The 16,475-nt window shown below is 32.9% G+C and overlaps 1 protein-coding gene across 7 annotated transcripts in view; it reads right to left on the bottom strand.

Annotated features, from left to right (window-relative positions):
* LOC134270032 (CD109 antigen-like) overlaps positions 1–16,475 on the bottom strand; it is a 30,000-nt gene that overhangs the window by 8,289 nt on the left and 5,236 nt on the right. The window contains exons 6-18 of one of the 7 annotated variants that reach the window (XM_062752210.1): positions 15,316–15,441; positions 14,927–14,966; positions 14,443–14,527; positions 14,140–14,257; positions 13,687–13,905; positions 13,191–13,421; positions 12,948–13,046; positions 12,769–12,831; positions 12,122–12,313; positions 11,819–11,968; positions 11,547–11,708; positions 11,175–11,235; positions 10,820–10,976 (exon numbers count right to left, since the gene is read on the bottom strand). In XM_062752210.1, the coding sequence (XP_062608194.1) occupies positions 10,820–10,976; positions 11,175–11,235; positions 11,547–11,708; positions 11,819–11,968; positions 12,122–12,313; positions 12,769–12,831; positions 12,948–13,046; positions 13,191–13,421; positions 13,687–13,905; positions 14,140–14,257; positions 14,443–14,527; positions 14,927–14,966; positions 15,316–15,441 (1,703 nt within the window). Of the gene's footprint in view, positions 1–2,083; positions 2,262–5,018; positions 5,155–7,978; positions 8,160–10,320; positions 10,487–10,819; positions 10,977–11,174; positions 11,236–11,546; positions 11,709–11,818; positions 11,969–12,121; positions 12,314–12,768; positions 12,832–12,947; positions 13,047–13,190; positions 13,422–13,686; positions 13,906–14,139; positions 14,258–14,442; positions 14,528–14,926; positions 14,967–15,315; positions 15,442–16,475 lie in introns of all 7 variants that reach the window. The other 6 variants (XM_062752205.1, XM_062752206.1, XM_062752209.1 and 3 more) reach the window with 6 other exon arrangements.

Raw genomic sequence — 16,475 nt, 5'->3', positions numbered from 1 at the left:
ACACAGACTATTAAGACAGAGGTGGAGTTAGGTATCATGGAAAAGAAAGTTCACTTCTGCTTCCTAACGGCTATACTTGAAATTTCATAGGAATAATACATGTGTAATTATCAAATTTGATTGTGCATGCATCTTCAAATCGGCCAACATTACTGTCAATCAGTTTGGGATGACTTAAGCCATTACTTGGATTTCTAGCTAATGTTGCAAACCGTCGTTATAAAAGCCTTCATGTTGCATGAGAACACGAACAATAGAAAAATGGCAGAATTCCATAAGGCTGGCAACAAATTTAATAACAAATATTTAATCTTGATCTAATTGTGCTCTACATAAATAGTTTGAATTTTTCGTTATTTAAAGCTATGAACAAATATGCTATATATAGATGCACATACGAGTATACTGTAAAAGTGGAAACGTTGATGAAATTGACGAATTTCTAATAATTGTCCAAGTTTTCACTCGGCAACTTTCACATTCCTGTTAAATTGCACCAATAAATACTGATAGATCGCCAAAGTTTCCAACTGCTATTTTTTACAATACGAGGGTTGTCCCAAAAAGTCGTAGACAATGTTAAAAACTTTTTTTTACACGAAACCAATACTAACCAAATTTTGCATAGACATAATACATTCAATGTTCTTTAAAATTGTGAATTTTTAAATGTATATCTTTCATTATATTGGGACGATATATATGAAGGCCGATATGGTCTGTTGGCGCACGACCAAAATTCGGAATAATTTATGCATATAACTATTACATTTGTTTTTATTTCTTTGGCACTGTATAAAATATTGAACAAAAATTTAAATCACTGAAACCAGAATCAAAATCTTAATAATATGTCAAATTTTTATATAAATAGCATTAGAAACAGACGACTGGTGGCATGATTTTCAAAGTGTTGTTCGAATTGAAATAGATGAAAATGACGTCGTCGAACGCGTACCCGGCGCACGGAAATGTAATAAATTGGTTTTGGTATGTTTTATATTCATCAGAGACGGGGGAAAAGAGCACAGAAAGCACATTACACACTATATTTTAATAGAAAAGTTGTGTTTTAACAGTATGAGATTCAAAGATATTTTTTTCCTCTATATCGTAAAAAATAGTTATTGCATGCAAAGCATGGCCAAAATGTACGATCCTCTCCCATTCTGGCCGTGGTTGAACGAGGAGAGAATTCTTCGTAGCTCATTAGAAGTTTGACCAATGCGAGTAAAGAATAATCGGAAGATGAACTTTATCGCGACCTTTCAATATCCAATCGCAGTAAAGGAAATATTTCTTGTATACTGTTGACGTCAGTTGTTGATTTCAATTGCGATGGAAACAAAACTTTCCACTGACTGAATATGACGTCACAATAGAGAGGCGTAAATATTCAAGATTACGACACTTTTTTGTGATCAAGCAGCCACGTGTAAGAGAGAGCTATATGCGGACTTCGGACCGTGGCTTGAGACGATGCATGTAAAGTAGAGTACTGGATTGTTTAACGCAGACATTTAGGAACGTTCTGGGCCATGTACGTCGTCAAACAAGGTGTATTCTCTGCTGCCTAAAATGTAAGGTGATCTTTCAACTAATTTAATTTTGACTAAAATTTGAATCTGCTTAATAAAATAACGGACAGTAGTGAATTTGAATTATTCCCTTAGTCAAGAGTGGTTTTCCACTATGAAAAATATTCATTACGATGTGAAGCAGAAAAAGGACCATAACGTTATGAGAGACGTAAATTACGCTTGCCTTCGTGCTCCGATGTACACTTACATGGTTTCTTTGTTTTTCACAGTTTTCTTATTAAATGTGGTATCGTCATAGAAACTTGAAATACATGACCATAAAATGTTACTCTTTGCTATGAAAAGAAAAGAAAATTGATTTAGCAAAGAAAAAATAAATTACGTTCCCTGTCTACGACTTTTTGGGACAACCCTCGTATACCGAAATCTTCAACCTTTCAATTCATCAATATAACCACTTTTACAGTATATTCAGGCATTTGACTATACAATAAGTGCACTACATGATACATAAAACTACACAGAGTGCCCTTCAAAGCTACCCAATGGTGGCATTGGTCCATAACCAGGTCTCGGGAAAAACACTTCGAACACGACCAACTTCTTTAAGTTGGGGACCGGAAGATGCAGAATTCGGGACTGCCATCCCCGGTGCCATGTTAGGTGACATTGCAGCCATTGGAGCTAAACCACCAGCAAACGCCATTTCAGGGTAAATCACTTTTGAATAAACCAATACAGTAAATATCAATGTGAAGAAATTAAAAAAAAATATTGCAAAACATCAAAAATTTTCTTCATGCTGTATTTCTTTTTGTTAAAGGGATCATAAAGTATTTGCAATTGGTTGAGCAATTGACAAAAAATCAACAGTTGAGAATTCTAATAAACTCTACGTATATCTATCTACATGCATACACATGTAATTCAATGCCAAGGTCGGGTTCCGATCACAGTCTTCTTAATAATGGAAGCTTAACTTAACCATGGTTTGCGACGATGATATACACCAAAATCATCAAATTGTACCCACTCAGTCGTGAATTATAATTGTTCTTTTGAATAAAAAATGAAATATCAATGCATAAATAGCCAAGTTAATTAGTAGTTGGTTGAATATTTACAAACCTACTATTGTTTTCTCTTTTAAAAAATTATGAAAATATAAAATGCGGTATTGCAAATATAAAATGCGGTTTCCGATTGCAAATATGCCCTAACGATAAGCAATAAATACATATATATATATATATACTAGAGGTACTGTGAGCAATGAGCTCAATAAATAACACTCCCACCTCCCATATGTACATATCATTATAATGGCAAAGTCCATGTTTTGCTCTGGAAGACCCTGCATAAAAAAGGAGGGCTAAATTTTATTCAGATAAAATTATATGGGTACCCTTCAATATTATAAAAAGAATACCAGTGCTGATCTTTTGCTATTGGAAAACTAAAACATGTGTCGGATCAAAAGTAAAATAAGAGGTGCTATATGACACAATGTAACAATGATTCTGTGAATGTCTCATTTAATTTCATTCAGTGGTATAAGTGGAGTTGCGGAGATGGGTACCTCAAAGCGTAACAGACGGACGAACAGACATCCCGATCACTGTATACCCTCCCACTTTTCAAGCGGGTGATATAAAAAGGAATTTTATACAGCGCATTCCACGCTTATTTTTATAATCCAAGTCCACTGAGGTCGAAAAAAACATGCTTTTTAGACCTTTCATTTTTCGAATATTATATTCACGCGTAATTATCGACAAATTAACACACTTAATAACTTTTTAAGAGAAAACGATTGGAAATATAAATTTTGATCGATATCTTCATTTTAAAATTTATGTCAGTGAGTATTTACTTTTTTTAAAAATCGAAATGTAATGACAAAAGCGAGAAAAGTAATGACGATGTTACATGTATATGTCTCTCTGTTATAATTATTTTCTATTTACAAAACATATTTGGAGTCAGTTATATTGCAGATTTTTATTGAAGAATAGAAAACTCAGCAAAATTTTCTAATGTAATGTTTTATGTAACATATATAATCTCATGGCAAAGAGGAATGACTCTAAATTAATGAATGAAGGACATTGTTGCCTTGATAATTTTCATCGTGTTCAAAAATGTACAGATATCTCTTTAATCTCTGAAAAGTACCTCAAAATTATTGTGCTCTACAGAAAAATTCTATTTTAGTGAGCAGAAGAAATATTTCCATTTAAACTCCATTCCAGTCACACAATCGTCAGCAAAAAAAATACATGTATATTTGTTTTTTCCCTATATGTTTGCAATGCATCTAGCATTAAATAAGTTTCAGTTGACTAATTAAGATACCCCGTGGAGACATTGGTCCATAGCCAAGTCTCTGGAAAGACACTTCGAACGCGACCAATGTCTTTAAGCTGGGAAGTTTGTACTCTGCCATTAATGATTGGCATTCCAAACAGGGCTGTTGTGTACATCACTTTAAAATAATAACAAAACAAAGATATTTTCCTCAGATAACTTGCACATTTATAAGTGGACTTTTTCTATAGTAAAACCAACTTATTGGTAAATAATACTGAAAGTTAGAATCATGTAGAAAGAGGTTAAAAATTCTTGTGCAAAAATTGGCGTAAAGTGATTTCACTTATTCTGCTCAGATGACACACTCCATAAAAAATAATTGAAAACACAAATTTAAATTCTGAATTGCGCCTCAAAATTTCGAATAAGGACTCAAAATTTGATTTGAAATTGCTTGGCTTAATTGGCGTTTTTATGGAGATTTTCAAAAGAAATTGATGCGCATGATATTTTTTTTTCAAATTTAAACAATTTGAATAAGATCCGATAAGATAGCAAAGATATACATTTCTCAAAAGTACAAAAAGCCAATATAACTCTAAAATGTTCATTTAATGTCACTGTTGCGCTAAGAAATCTCCATCTAATCTAAGAAAATTTTGTTATCTGATGCCCTGTATTATATAAATATTTTTTTTAAAAATCTCTATCTTCTGTTCGAAAACTGTCTCTTATAACCCCCTAATCGAATAAAAAAGTGAGCAGAGATGCATTCTCCCTATAATCTTACAGGCAGTAAACATGTATGAGAAGACAAGAAATAAGGTCAGCAGCATACAGTGCATATTTGCAAGATCTTTCCAAAATATTCTGCAATTTTTTATACCGTATAAGTGGAAATTGTTAGCGAGACGCAAATTTGGCGATTCCTTAAAAAGTGGTATTTTACTTTTAGCGAGATGTTATTTTAGCGATTTAAGAATTCTCACTAAAGAAGCTATAAGAAATAAAAGGCAATTATTTTTTAGCGATATATAAATTTTAATTAATTTTTAGCGATATATAATTTTAGCGATCTCAGCACCCTCGCTAATAATGCCAAAATTAAATCCTCGCTAACATTTCTGCTTATACGCTATATGCATGAATGCATTAGGGTCAAAATACCCAGTAGAGACATTGTTCCACAGCCAAGTCTCGGGAAAGACACTTCGAATGCGACTAGTGTCTTTAAGCTGGGAAGTGGGAACTACGCTGTCAATGACTACCTTTGCAAACTCATCCGTTGCAGGCAAAGGTAAAACTTAAAAAAAAGATTTTAGAGTGAATTACATACATGTACACTATAGACATGGGTTTTTTTAGTACTTAAAGTTTGTAACATTCTTAAGTAAATATGACAAAGTCCTTTTCAATATAATTTCCACATTTTTTAAAGCTTATATGCTATTTTGTAATACATTGTAGCAATGTATAGAAAGTAATTTTCAATTCTATTTATTTAATTTAAGTTTCCCGACTAGTAATTAGTAGAAAAATGTTAAGATGAGGTTGTGCTCCAAGAAAATCAAATTGAAAAAGACATCTTGTTGTTTTATAATTATTTAATTACAGAATACGAAGATTTCTTAGAATTAATCCTGAAAACCGACATTTTAAAAATTCAAAATAGCTATAAAGAATTTATAAATACAATACAATAGTTGAAAGTCATGTGAGTGGTAAATCTTTCCCCTCCTATAACATCGACTTTGCCTCATTAATTCCGAAAGCAATAAAAAAATAATTTTTTAAAAAGTAAAGATACTGTAAACGTATAACATTTAGTGGTGTATTCTTTATTCTTTTTAGCGATTTTGGCGGAGAGCAGAGTCCGGTAATTCAAGTACATCGCTAAATGTCTTGTACATTGACTTTTATAACTAGCAACTTCAGACAGCGCTAAATCAAATCTACGCTAACTTGTTGAAAATTGAATTTCCGCCAAATATCGTACACGCCAAAATGTAATACATTTACAATAACCTTTTCCGGCAATTAAAGACCAATAATATATCTTGATTTCAAACAAATTTGAGAACTGTGGCAAGAAAACAAATTAAAAGCATTTAAATTTCTATAAAAATCCTCTCCCCTAAACAAATTAATCAATCAATCAATCAAACAAACAAGCCAAAACAAACAAACAACAACCAAAACCCCCTATCAAATAGCCCTATTTGAAAACAATCGTGATATATACTTCCGAAAGTGAAATTTCTAGCTTATGTACAAGAGTCTTAAAATGCTGAAAATCCATCAAGACTTCTATAAGTTGCAATTTCAAGCTCAAACGTACTAGTACTTTTGCAACAGCTACCCGATTTCAACACCTATCAAAAACTCTTGTAGGTCTTAGAAGCACAGACCTTCATTATAAAATGAATATTGAGGCCTTAGTATTAAGCATTATTACCATGGGGATTTTGTCTGACTTGTATTTCTGATTCAGTCACAAATTGGAAAATGGTTGCCTCACTCAGTCAAAGCTGATAAGTAAGGATCAACTTATGAATAACGAGATGAAATCAGAGTGCACGCTCGAATAAAATTCCAAAGCGCATCATTAACATTATCCGTTTATATTTTAGTTAGTTATAAATACTGAAGATATAGGAAAGTAAACCTGTATATCCTTCCGCGTTTGGCACAATTCTTCCGATTTTTACGACAAAATTACGCTATTACGCCATTCATATATATTTTACGCTTTTGAAATTTTGGTTTAAACCTTCTTTATGAACGGCTCACTTTCTAGTTGAAGAACGACCTACTGAAATGAAATGAGAAGTTCAAAAATAGTATTTATTAGAGGACCTTTTTCACGATTTTATTAATGCTATGTGGATAACGTACATAATATACATGTACATGTTCCTAATAGTAAAACTGGAATGCCGACGAAAAAGCACTTCTTATGTTAATCATGAAATGATATATGCAAGAAGAACAGCCAGTTCAGTTTATTCTCAAATTGCTTAGAACAAACTAGAGAAAAGTGAGAGTAAAAAAGACAACACGGTAAAGTACAATTTGGGTTAACATGCTAACGAAACCCCTTAATTACTGAGTAATTGATTTGATGCAAAATTAATCAAATGCTTCATAAAGTGTGTAAAGTTAGAATTAAAATTGATGCAAGATACTGGTGTTCTACAACACATGGGCTTTGTGTCAATAAATGATGATAAAAAGAAACGTCTATTCTTGATTTGTTCAATGATGTATAATTACACTTTTTTCTAGAGAATATATAGTATTATAGTAAAACATCGAAATAGGGAAGCATGATTGATTATGCCTTTCCACCAAATAAGTATTGAAATTACACCCTTACAATAAAAAGAGTAGGCAGAACTGGGGTATGCTGAGAAAGTTCGAGAGCAAAAAAAAATTCCGCTCCGGCTTGAAATCAGCCATAAAAATTAAAAAGTTATATACTTTTTCCTATATGCAAATTCAGATACATGTATATGTAAATCATGCAGATTACAATGATCAGATTCATCATTAATTGTACATTATGTACAGTCAAACATTAACAAAAATTAGTGAATATATTCAAGAAATTGAGAAAACTTATTATGTACTTTGCATAATCATAAATCTATGAGCCTATTTCAAATTAAAAATAGAAGTCATATTTCTCATAAATCTGTACGAGTTATTCTAAATTTCTTTTCTTTTTCTTCGGGGAATAAGTAAGAGGTCGAGGTAGGTAGAACTATTACATGTTATTCGGCGCTTTAAAGGGACCTAGACACAGTTGCATTAACATTTTATCGACAATTTTAAATTTCTATTTTTATGCCCAAAATATAACTTCAGTTCAATGAATTAAACTTACTGTAATTGCTCATGTCTTCTGTATTTAAGTGACAATACATTTTTTTTTTTTTTACATTTCTTCAATGTTAGAGACAAAATTTTCTTCGTTAACTGCTTTTTAAAATTTGGCAACATATATGTCACGTATATTGAAAATTAAAAAAAAAAAATATTTACCTCGAATCTGTGTCCGAACCCCTTTGAAATATAAAAGCTTAGAGTTCTAGCTATACTAAAATAAGACGCAATAAAACAGGTACCCAGTGGAACAATTTGACCACAGCCATGTTTCAGGGAAAACATTTCGAACACGCCCCACTGATTTAAGTGGCTGGGGACTAGATCCTGCTGCTACCCCGCCTCCCATCGGAGCGCCGGGAACCGGCATGGGCATCATAGCATCGATAGCCCCACCAGCACCCATCATAGAGTCTACAAAATCTTCCAAAATGATAAATTTATGGAGGTGGATGTATCTCAGAGATGTTAATAAAAAGAGAAAAGTATAGGTTCACCGCAAATCTTGACACAATTCTTAAAAATGGGCTTTTAAAGATGATCAAACAGCGATACATCAAAATTGCTTAAAAGTAGTTCAAATAACAAAGTAGATAGCTCACTTCAAATTATAAAGGGGGGGTGGGTTATTTTTTTAAGGTCAGGCGATACGTTTCCTAAATTTCTGTTTTGTATATCTTCACAATGTATGAAAAATATACAAAATTTTTATTACTTTTGATTTTTAAACCAGTTTCTAATTGTTATTAAAAATTAGAAAAAAATTAAAATGTGATTTTAGCAAATTTTGATGAACTATATAAGAAATACCACCCCCTGGTGTCTTGCACAAATACTTGGTAAGGTACCGCAATTTTTTGTTAGTAAACATCTTAGATTAGAAATACTTCACTGACAAAATCTTTGGAAAATTATATATTGTTGAGGAACGTCTCGTTTGTCTTTAAAAAGAAATGGTTTGTTCTTTTTATCGTTTAAAGATCTTTTCGTGAGTACTGCGTTGTGGATCCACACATAATTAGGAAACAATACCATCACCTGTTTACAAGTAGCTAGAGTGCCAAAGATTGTTTTAAAAAGTTCTTTCATTAGATGATATTATTAAAAATATCGCAGGATATGTGCCTTCTGTTTCACAAAAATAACGTAAGTAGTACAAGACACACCATGCTATATAACATGCACATATATTGTGACAAGCAGGGGATAAAACATAAAAAAAAATTGGTAAAATACAGCCACCCTTTTGAAAATCGTCGCTCAACTTCACCAAAACATACACGAAGGGTTAACTTAACAATGTACAAGAAGTACTACGATGCATTTTATGATACTCCAAGCAACGGTCACAGATTACAAAAGTAAATAGATACCCAATGGTTGTATTGGTCAATAACCAGGTCTCGGGAAAAACACTCCGAACACGACTAACTTCTTTAAGTTGGGAACTATAAGGTATGCCAATAGGAGGATAAGTCCCTCCTGGGTAGGGCCCATTGAAATAAACTTTTAAATGAAAACAAAACGTTATGTTCTATTGCTTTACAGAAAAAAAAACCGCTAAGATTAACTTTAATTATATTACAATTCAGGATACCTGATGATTTTTTCATTAAAGATTTCTTTTTTGGGGGGAAAATATATCTTAAACAAAAGGTTAACAACAATATGACATAAAATCAAGCTGATGCACAACATTTTGATGTGTATAAGACCATAACAGTTTTCAATTTCTTCTTACAGTTAATAATGTTATTGCTTTTATTCCCTCGTAATTTCTTTTTTTTTTATATTTTCATCGCGTCAAAGGCAAAGACAATTTGAATTTCTACATGCAATGGAACTCGAGTTAATCAAAGGAAAATAAACTATTCTTTGTTATGAATATAGCAATATGTAACTGATTTATTTAACATATTTAACAGATACATTTGTCCACATTTCCTGAAAAAAAATCCTGATCGCTTCTTAATTGTTTTTACGGTGTGTAAAAAGGTAAGCAGTTTTTAGTACTAATAAACTTTTGAATTATTCCAGTGTTTATCTAACCAAAAAAAATACCGGTTTTAATAACAAGTGCTTAGGTATTTGGTATATATCCTCTACAAATAATAGCCAAGTTTTCAGTTTGCTCGAGTTGCCTACCCAGTCTTATAAATCAGACGTTTAAAACGCTTTGGACAAAACACAGCGAAAAAGCTTTTCATTGAAAAGCCGCATTAACTATTCAAAGGTGTACACTTTCGTGAAATTCTAATTTGTAAAACTATTAGTATCAATTACTATTATGAAGCATAATATAAACCAGTGTGGTCGGAGATCCCATTGAAATATGAGGGAGAAACAAATAATGCTAAATGTATTTATAGATTTAAATTCATGTGAATACTACAGAAATGCATCTGACACTATTAATAACTAGCAAAGTAGTGCTTTATCCTTAAAAAATCTGCAAATTTAGACGTCATCTAAGAGAAACATTAATGTTCTAGAGTTATGCTTTTTTCATGAAATCAGTATATGCTGGAGAACGAATTACAATGCCTTATATGAATCTCAAAGCAAAGCATAATTCCACAAGTACCCAATGGAGGCATTGGTCCATAACCAAGTCTCAGGAAAAACACTTCGAACGCGACCAACTTCCTTAAGTTGGGAACTTGTAGCCATTCCGGACACGGCCGAGGGCATTACAGGCATGGGCGCCATAATCATATTTTTCCCACCATCCACAGACATAAAAGGATAAACTAATCGAAATAAAAAAGGATGTTCATGAAACACGAAATGGACTACTAGTAAGTCATTTATGATCGATCAAATTTTGGTCTTTGAATAGCGGAGCAACTGAGGAGATAATGGATATGTATGACATTTGACGAACATTTTAGATTTTATTCTTAAAGTTAAAATTAAGTTAGCCATATTTCTGGGAGCTGCACTACTATGTAAATGTCACAACAAAACTGAATTTATCCACATACTCAGTTTATGCAACATGCTTACATTAACAGAGGGCAATTTGGAATTGCATTAAACATTGAATCCCTAACACCCATTGGGAAATGAAATTGACTTTTTACCCGGTTGATGCGTTTGTCCACAGCCATGTTTCAGGAAAAACATTTCGAATACGATTTGGTTCTTTTATTTCATTGTTTGGGACACGAGGTGGGACTGTCGTTGTTACAACCATTGGCCGCATAAGACCACCCATCAAAAATCCCCCAACGTGTATATCTAAGCATATAAAACCATTAATAAAAGAACCTTGAAAAAGGTGTACTTAATATTTTCACGCTTTCTCTGAAGTGGACTTCTTGACACAGAATGTCAAAAATTGTTACAAAACTGGGCATTCAACTGATATATCTTATTTTATTTCACCCTCCAGGATTTGTCCTTTTACTAATCAAGGAATTCAATTTGAATACTTACAGTGTGGGGGTTCATGGTGTTTAAACACTAAAGCATCCGTCATTATCTTTACACCAGCATTCTAAAATTTTAATGAACGTTGATAGATAAATTTATTCCTTATGCCAAATTAATATTTTTAATCTAGATTTGTAATGTTAAATTTTAAGATCCTGTATGAAGGTTTTTGTCCTGTTTCATGCTGTTTTACAGTATTTAAAGTCCTTTACTGTTTTCTATATATAGTATTATATATATATATATATATATATATATATATATATATATATATATATATATATATATATATATATATTAGTATGAAATCAGATGTATGAAAATATCTTCAGAAGCATCAAAACTTTTACACAATTTTATATACTGGTGACAAACCTCAAATATCTGTGACGCATCAGATCCGCCGTAGTAGGTGGGATAAGGCCACCAGATCATGCGTTTCTTTCTACCTAAGGGCATGATGCCTCCTCCGCCAAAGAAAACAGGCCCATTGTTGTGGTGGTGAATAGTATCGTATGTTTTTAACTCGTCGATAACCTACCATTCAAAAAAGGATATAGAAAAATTATTTCAGTTCATACAATTCAAGAATTACCGAATTGTTTCATTGTTATTTAAAATCTGTTATTTTATCATAAGGTATATACCTGTTCTTGGGTGATGTCATTTCCTGATTTCAACAACAGAACGCTTTGGTCCACCGCCAGAAGATTGACTGTCGACATTGGATCCGCTGTGACGCGAACGTTGACATTCTCTCCAGGTTGGGCTTTTGTTTTATCAAAACTTAACGACACCTAAAAACAGATAATAAACGTTCTCAATGTCCTTATTAAAGAATAGCTCTTACAGCATCAGATATATTCATCTTTTTTCTGCAATCTTTGTTAACTTCTATCATATATATATATCGTATAAAGTAAAATTATTCAAACTTGTATTCTTTATACCTGATTTTGAAACACTCCGTCTACGTTGAAGCTGATGCTGTCGGTGACGATTTCTCCATCACTTCTGACGTAATATGTTACAATCCTGGCATTTGGTGCCATTTTATCTGTGAGTGCTACACTGAATGTGAGGGACGTTCTGTCGTTACCGTCCACTGATCCGGTGTGGACGATAGAACCACGTGACAAAATCTATATAAAAAAGCGTCCATTTTCAAAAAATATTGTCTTGCTGTCCATTACAAAATTACATTACATTCTACTGCTAAATGTTATTATCATGTCGTATTAATTATTTATGAATCTATTAGGCTTGGTTAATGCAAGGTTTACATCATAATAAATTTTACAATAACCTCACCCAGTAAATTCAAAATTTAGAACATGATTTTTTAATAAATTACTTTTTAAAAAAGTCATTTTCGATAAGAATTGTCTCATGGTAAACTTATTTAGGATATATTTCATTTTTATCTCTTCATTTCTAAAGTAAATGCTTTTATTATATCGGACCATTCTCCTTTAAAATAAATTTATAATCATAAATTTGGCTGATATTTTTATTTTTTTGTACAGGGATATAGGATATAAATGAAAGAGTTAGACTACAGAATGAAAATCACATTTACGTAATAATCAACCATTACCTGGTACGTAAGTTTTTGTAATCCTTGAGTTGATTGAACTTCAAAGTTTGCGACATTGCCTGCCTGTAAACATTTGGATATCTTTGAATGCATAAAACCTTTTTAACTGATGCATTTTTATTTTTATTTTAAAGATAATTTCAAACATAAGCATATTTTCGAGATTTGTTAGTACTTACGCGCAAAGAAGTAGATCTCAGGAACAGTTGCATGTAGCTATCACTTGGAGAATAACTCTTTTGGAGAGACTTATAGCTGGTAACTTGGTCATATTGCGCCTAGTAAAATAAAACAAAAGATTGAAACTTTTATAATTCACACCCATTTAAACGAAAAAGTATATTAAAAAAATAATCTTAATTTCTTGTATTTTATGGATTACAGACATGTGTATCCTAATTGAAATTTTCAACAAAACTCACTCGGAGGCTGAGACTTGTGGCGTTTTCTGGCACCTGGACCTGTATGGCCACCACACCGGTGTCTGGGAGGGTAAAGGTCTGGTCGTCCAGTTTGTAATTCATCGTCTGGGGTCCCCAGTAGTATCGCGGGGTGGTGGAGGGTGGTGGCAACTCAGCCGTCACTGTCTCGTGTATGACGACCGATTTCTTCGTTCCCATTATGGGACTTCCGTCTTGACGAGTAACTCTGACCTAAAATTTGTATTAAAAAAGGCAATTTAATATAAAAATCTGATATTTTTGGACATTTTGTTAAAAATATTTCATAAAATTTTTTTTGAAAGTTAAGGTGAATTTGTTTCTTAAACAATGTAATGAACTTTTTGTAAGTCAAAGAATAAATTTTCAGCTTTATTTTTGACAGTCCTGATACAAACATTCTTTGCATTTTTGTTTCAATTTGATATAATAAAAACATGTAAAGTGTAAACTATTCTAAAAGATTAAACACACTTACGTATGCTGTATATGGTAAACCAGGCTTAAAGGTGTTTGGATTTGAAGCAAGGAACTCGATTTTTTCGGCATGTTGGTGGAACTGAATTTTGCCTTTGCCATTCAGTGTTATTTTGGTTAGGCTCTCTGTGACATTGGCCTCCACTGTGATGTACCGTTCGTTGAGGTATTTATTCAGTGTGCTGAGGCCGGATAGGGTAAACTTAGCCTCTCCGTTAGTCTTATTAAAAAATATGTTAAATAAAATAAACATTTGATTTTGTGAAAAGGTTGACAACCTTGAAAAAGGGTGATCTTTCAAAGTATTGGGTATGTTTATATTTTGAGAAGGATACTTTTAGAAAAAGCAGCTTGCACAGTTATGGGAACATGAAAGAAAATACTTCTTGAAATAGTTTTTAATGATTCAACTGTTTGTAATGAACATTTCCTTTAGATAAGGACAATCATGTACCAGTGTAAGAGTTTGCTCGATCATGGGTTCGTCACCATGATAATTCCATGGTCGATACCAGTATTCATTTTTGGCGCGAATCTTCACAGTGCCTTCGACTGGTTTTCCATATGTGTATCTATTCAAATAGAAAGTTTTCATTGCATCGAGAATTCAAAAGTTTTAGTCAGAAAGCAAATGGAATTTTCTGAGAGAAGCAGAACATTGAAATTATTTTGCACTTTGGTGAAAGTATTTGCAAACCTAGCTATTTAAACTACCGTATAATACATTTGTTAACAAATGCATAGAGACCATGCGTACTTGGCTTTTACTGTTCCCTGGATGCTGGTGTCTGAAGACAGAGCGAATGAGGGCAGTTCAACAGTTACTTCAAACTTTGGCAAAACTGAAAAAAATTCACATTTTAGCATTAGAATATTCTAATTCCTTTCACAGATTTTATTTGTTTAAATATGTGTTTTCTTTCTGTGGAAGCAATGTTAAGGATAACTGTGATTTTGTGAGACGTCGGAATCTGTAGCTTATAAGAAATAAATGAAAGGCTTCTTAATTTTGATTAAGATCATGTTTGATTGCCCTATCCTGTCTAAGGGTATATTTATAGGTAGTTTGGAAAATCTTTTTTTAAAAGAAAATTTCAACATATTTGTTGACGGGATAAGAGGAACAAAAAGAATTTTATAAAATCGTGTCCTGCAATGTAAGAAAGTTTTGAGATAGTGGGATAGGACAACCAAACAATTTTTTTTAAAGATATGGTCTAATGTAAATTAATGTTTCTTACCATAGTGTGCAATAGTAAATGTCTTCTCTGTAGATTTTCCCTAGAAAAGCAAAGCAAAAGAAAATACATATAAATTCTTTATTTATTTCTCATGTTTCTTTTTTTTTCAGAAAATCTAGTATACTAGGACTATAGACCTATTCTTCCTCTTGGAATCCGTTGAAGGTAAGTACATGGTCAGAAACTGCTTGAAAAATTTTATTTACACACATAGTTAAATAAAGAGGACATCATTTATCATTATTTTAGCATACAAGAAATTCTCTGCAGATTGAAATTATCGAAATTGAGATTCTGTGGCATTATGACCTCGTAGAAAAAAGTATGATTACAGAAGTACATTTTTGAGGGAAATGAATTTATTTATGTATAAACATGTTATCACTTACATGTGCTGTGACTTTGATTTTCCAGTCTCCAAGAACAGGTTGAGAATCCACCTCCAGGAAGTTAGTGACCACACCTGTGGCGTCTCTGGCCCCCAGGATCTGTTTGATTTTGTTGGTGTTGGGGTCCTATAGCAAATAATAATATCATAATCGTTATTTTGCTATTTTCCACAGAATAAAAATCTTTGTACAGTAAACTATAAGGCAAGTGGTTCTATAGTTTTATACACTCGCTTGAAAAACAGGGGGTTTATAGTGACGGGGTGTCCGTTTGAGCGTCCGTTACGCTTTGGAGTACCCATCTCTTGTTCGCAACTCTTGTTATATTCCACTGTATGTAATTTAATGATACTTTCACGTAATCTTTCTTACAAAGTGCTATTGTGAACTATTTTCTTTTTTGATCAGACACATATTTCGGGTTTCCCGTAGAAAAACATGGACACTGCCATTCTTTCTATATATAATATTGAAGGTTATCCATCTCTTATCCGCAACTCTTTTTGATCTGACACTGATTTCAGGTCTCCCATACACTACATGGACTTTGTCATTTAAACAGTTTTGTGAGGCGGGGTATCATTTTATGAGCTCAGTGCTCACGGTACCTCTAGTTTAAGGATAAATAACACAAACTTTTTAGCTCACCTGAGCCGAAGGCTCAAGTGAGCTTTTCTGATCACATTTTGTCCGGCGTCCGTCTGTCCGTCTGTCCGTCTGTCTGTCTGTAAACTTTTCACATTTTCAACTTCTTCTCAAGAACCGCTGGGCCAATTTCAACCAAACTTGCCACAAAGTATCCTTGGGTGAAGGGGATTCAAGTTTGTTCAAATGAAGGGCCACGCCCTTATTCAAGGGGAGATAATTGGGAATTAATGAAAATTTAGTGGTATATTTTAAAAATCTTCTTCTCAAGAACCACTGTGCCAGGAAAGATGAAACTTATGGGGAAACATCCTCAGGTAGTGTAGATTCAAGTTTGTTCAAATCATGACCCCCGGGGGTAGGGCGGGGCCAAAATGGCCGACCAAAGTTTTACATAGAAATATATAGGAAAATTCTTTAAAAATCTTCTTCTCAAGAATGACAAAGCCATAATTCATCATATTTATATGGGAGCATGCTCATGTAGTTTAGATTCAAATTTGTTCAAATCATGA

The sequence above is a fragment of the Saccostrea cucullata genome, unplaced genomic scaffold (genome assembly GCF_032062105.1).
Source record: "Saccostrea cucullata isolate Sc308-1 unplaced genomic scaffold, CSIRO_AGI_Scuc_v1 ctg261, whole genome shotgun sequence".
NCBI classification, from domain to species: Eukaryota; Metazoa; Mollusca; class Bivalvia; order Ostreida; family Ostreidae; genus Saccostrea; species Saccostrea cuccullata.
Note: the sequence above shows the minus strand (reverse complement) of the source record. Positions and strands in the feature narration are given on the sequence as shown.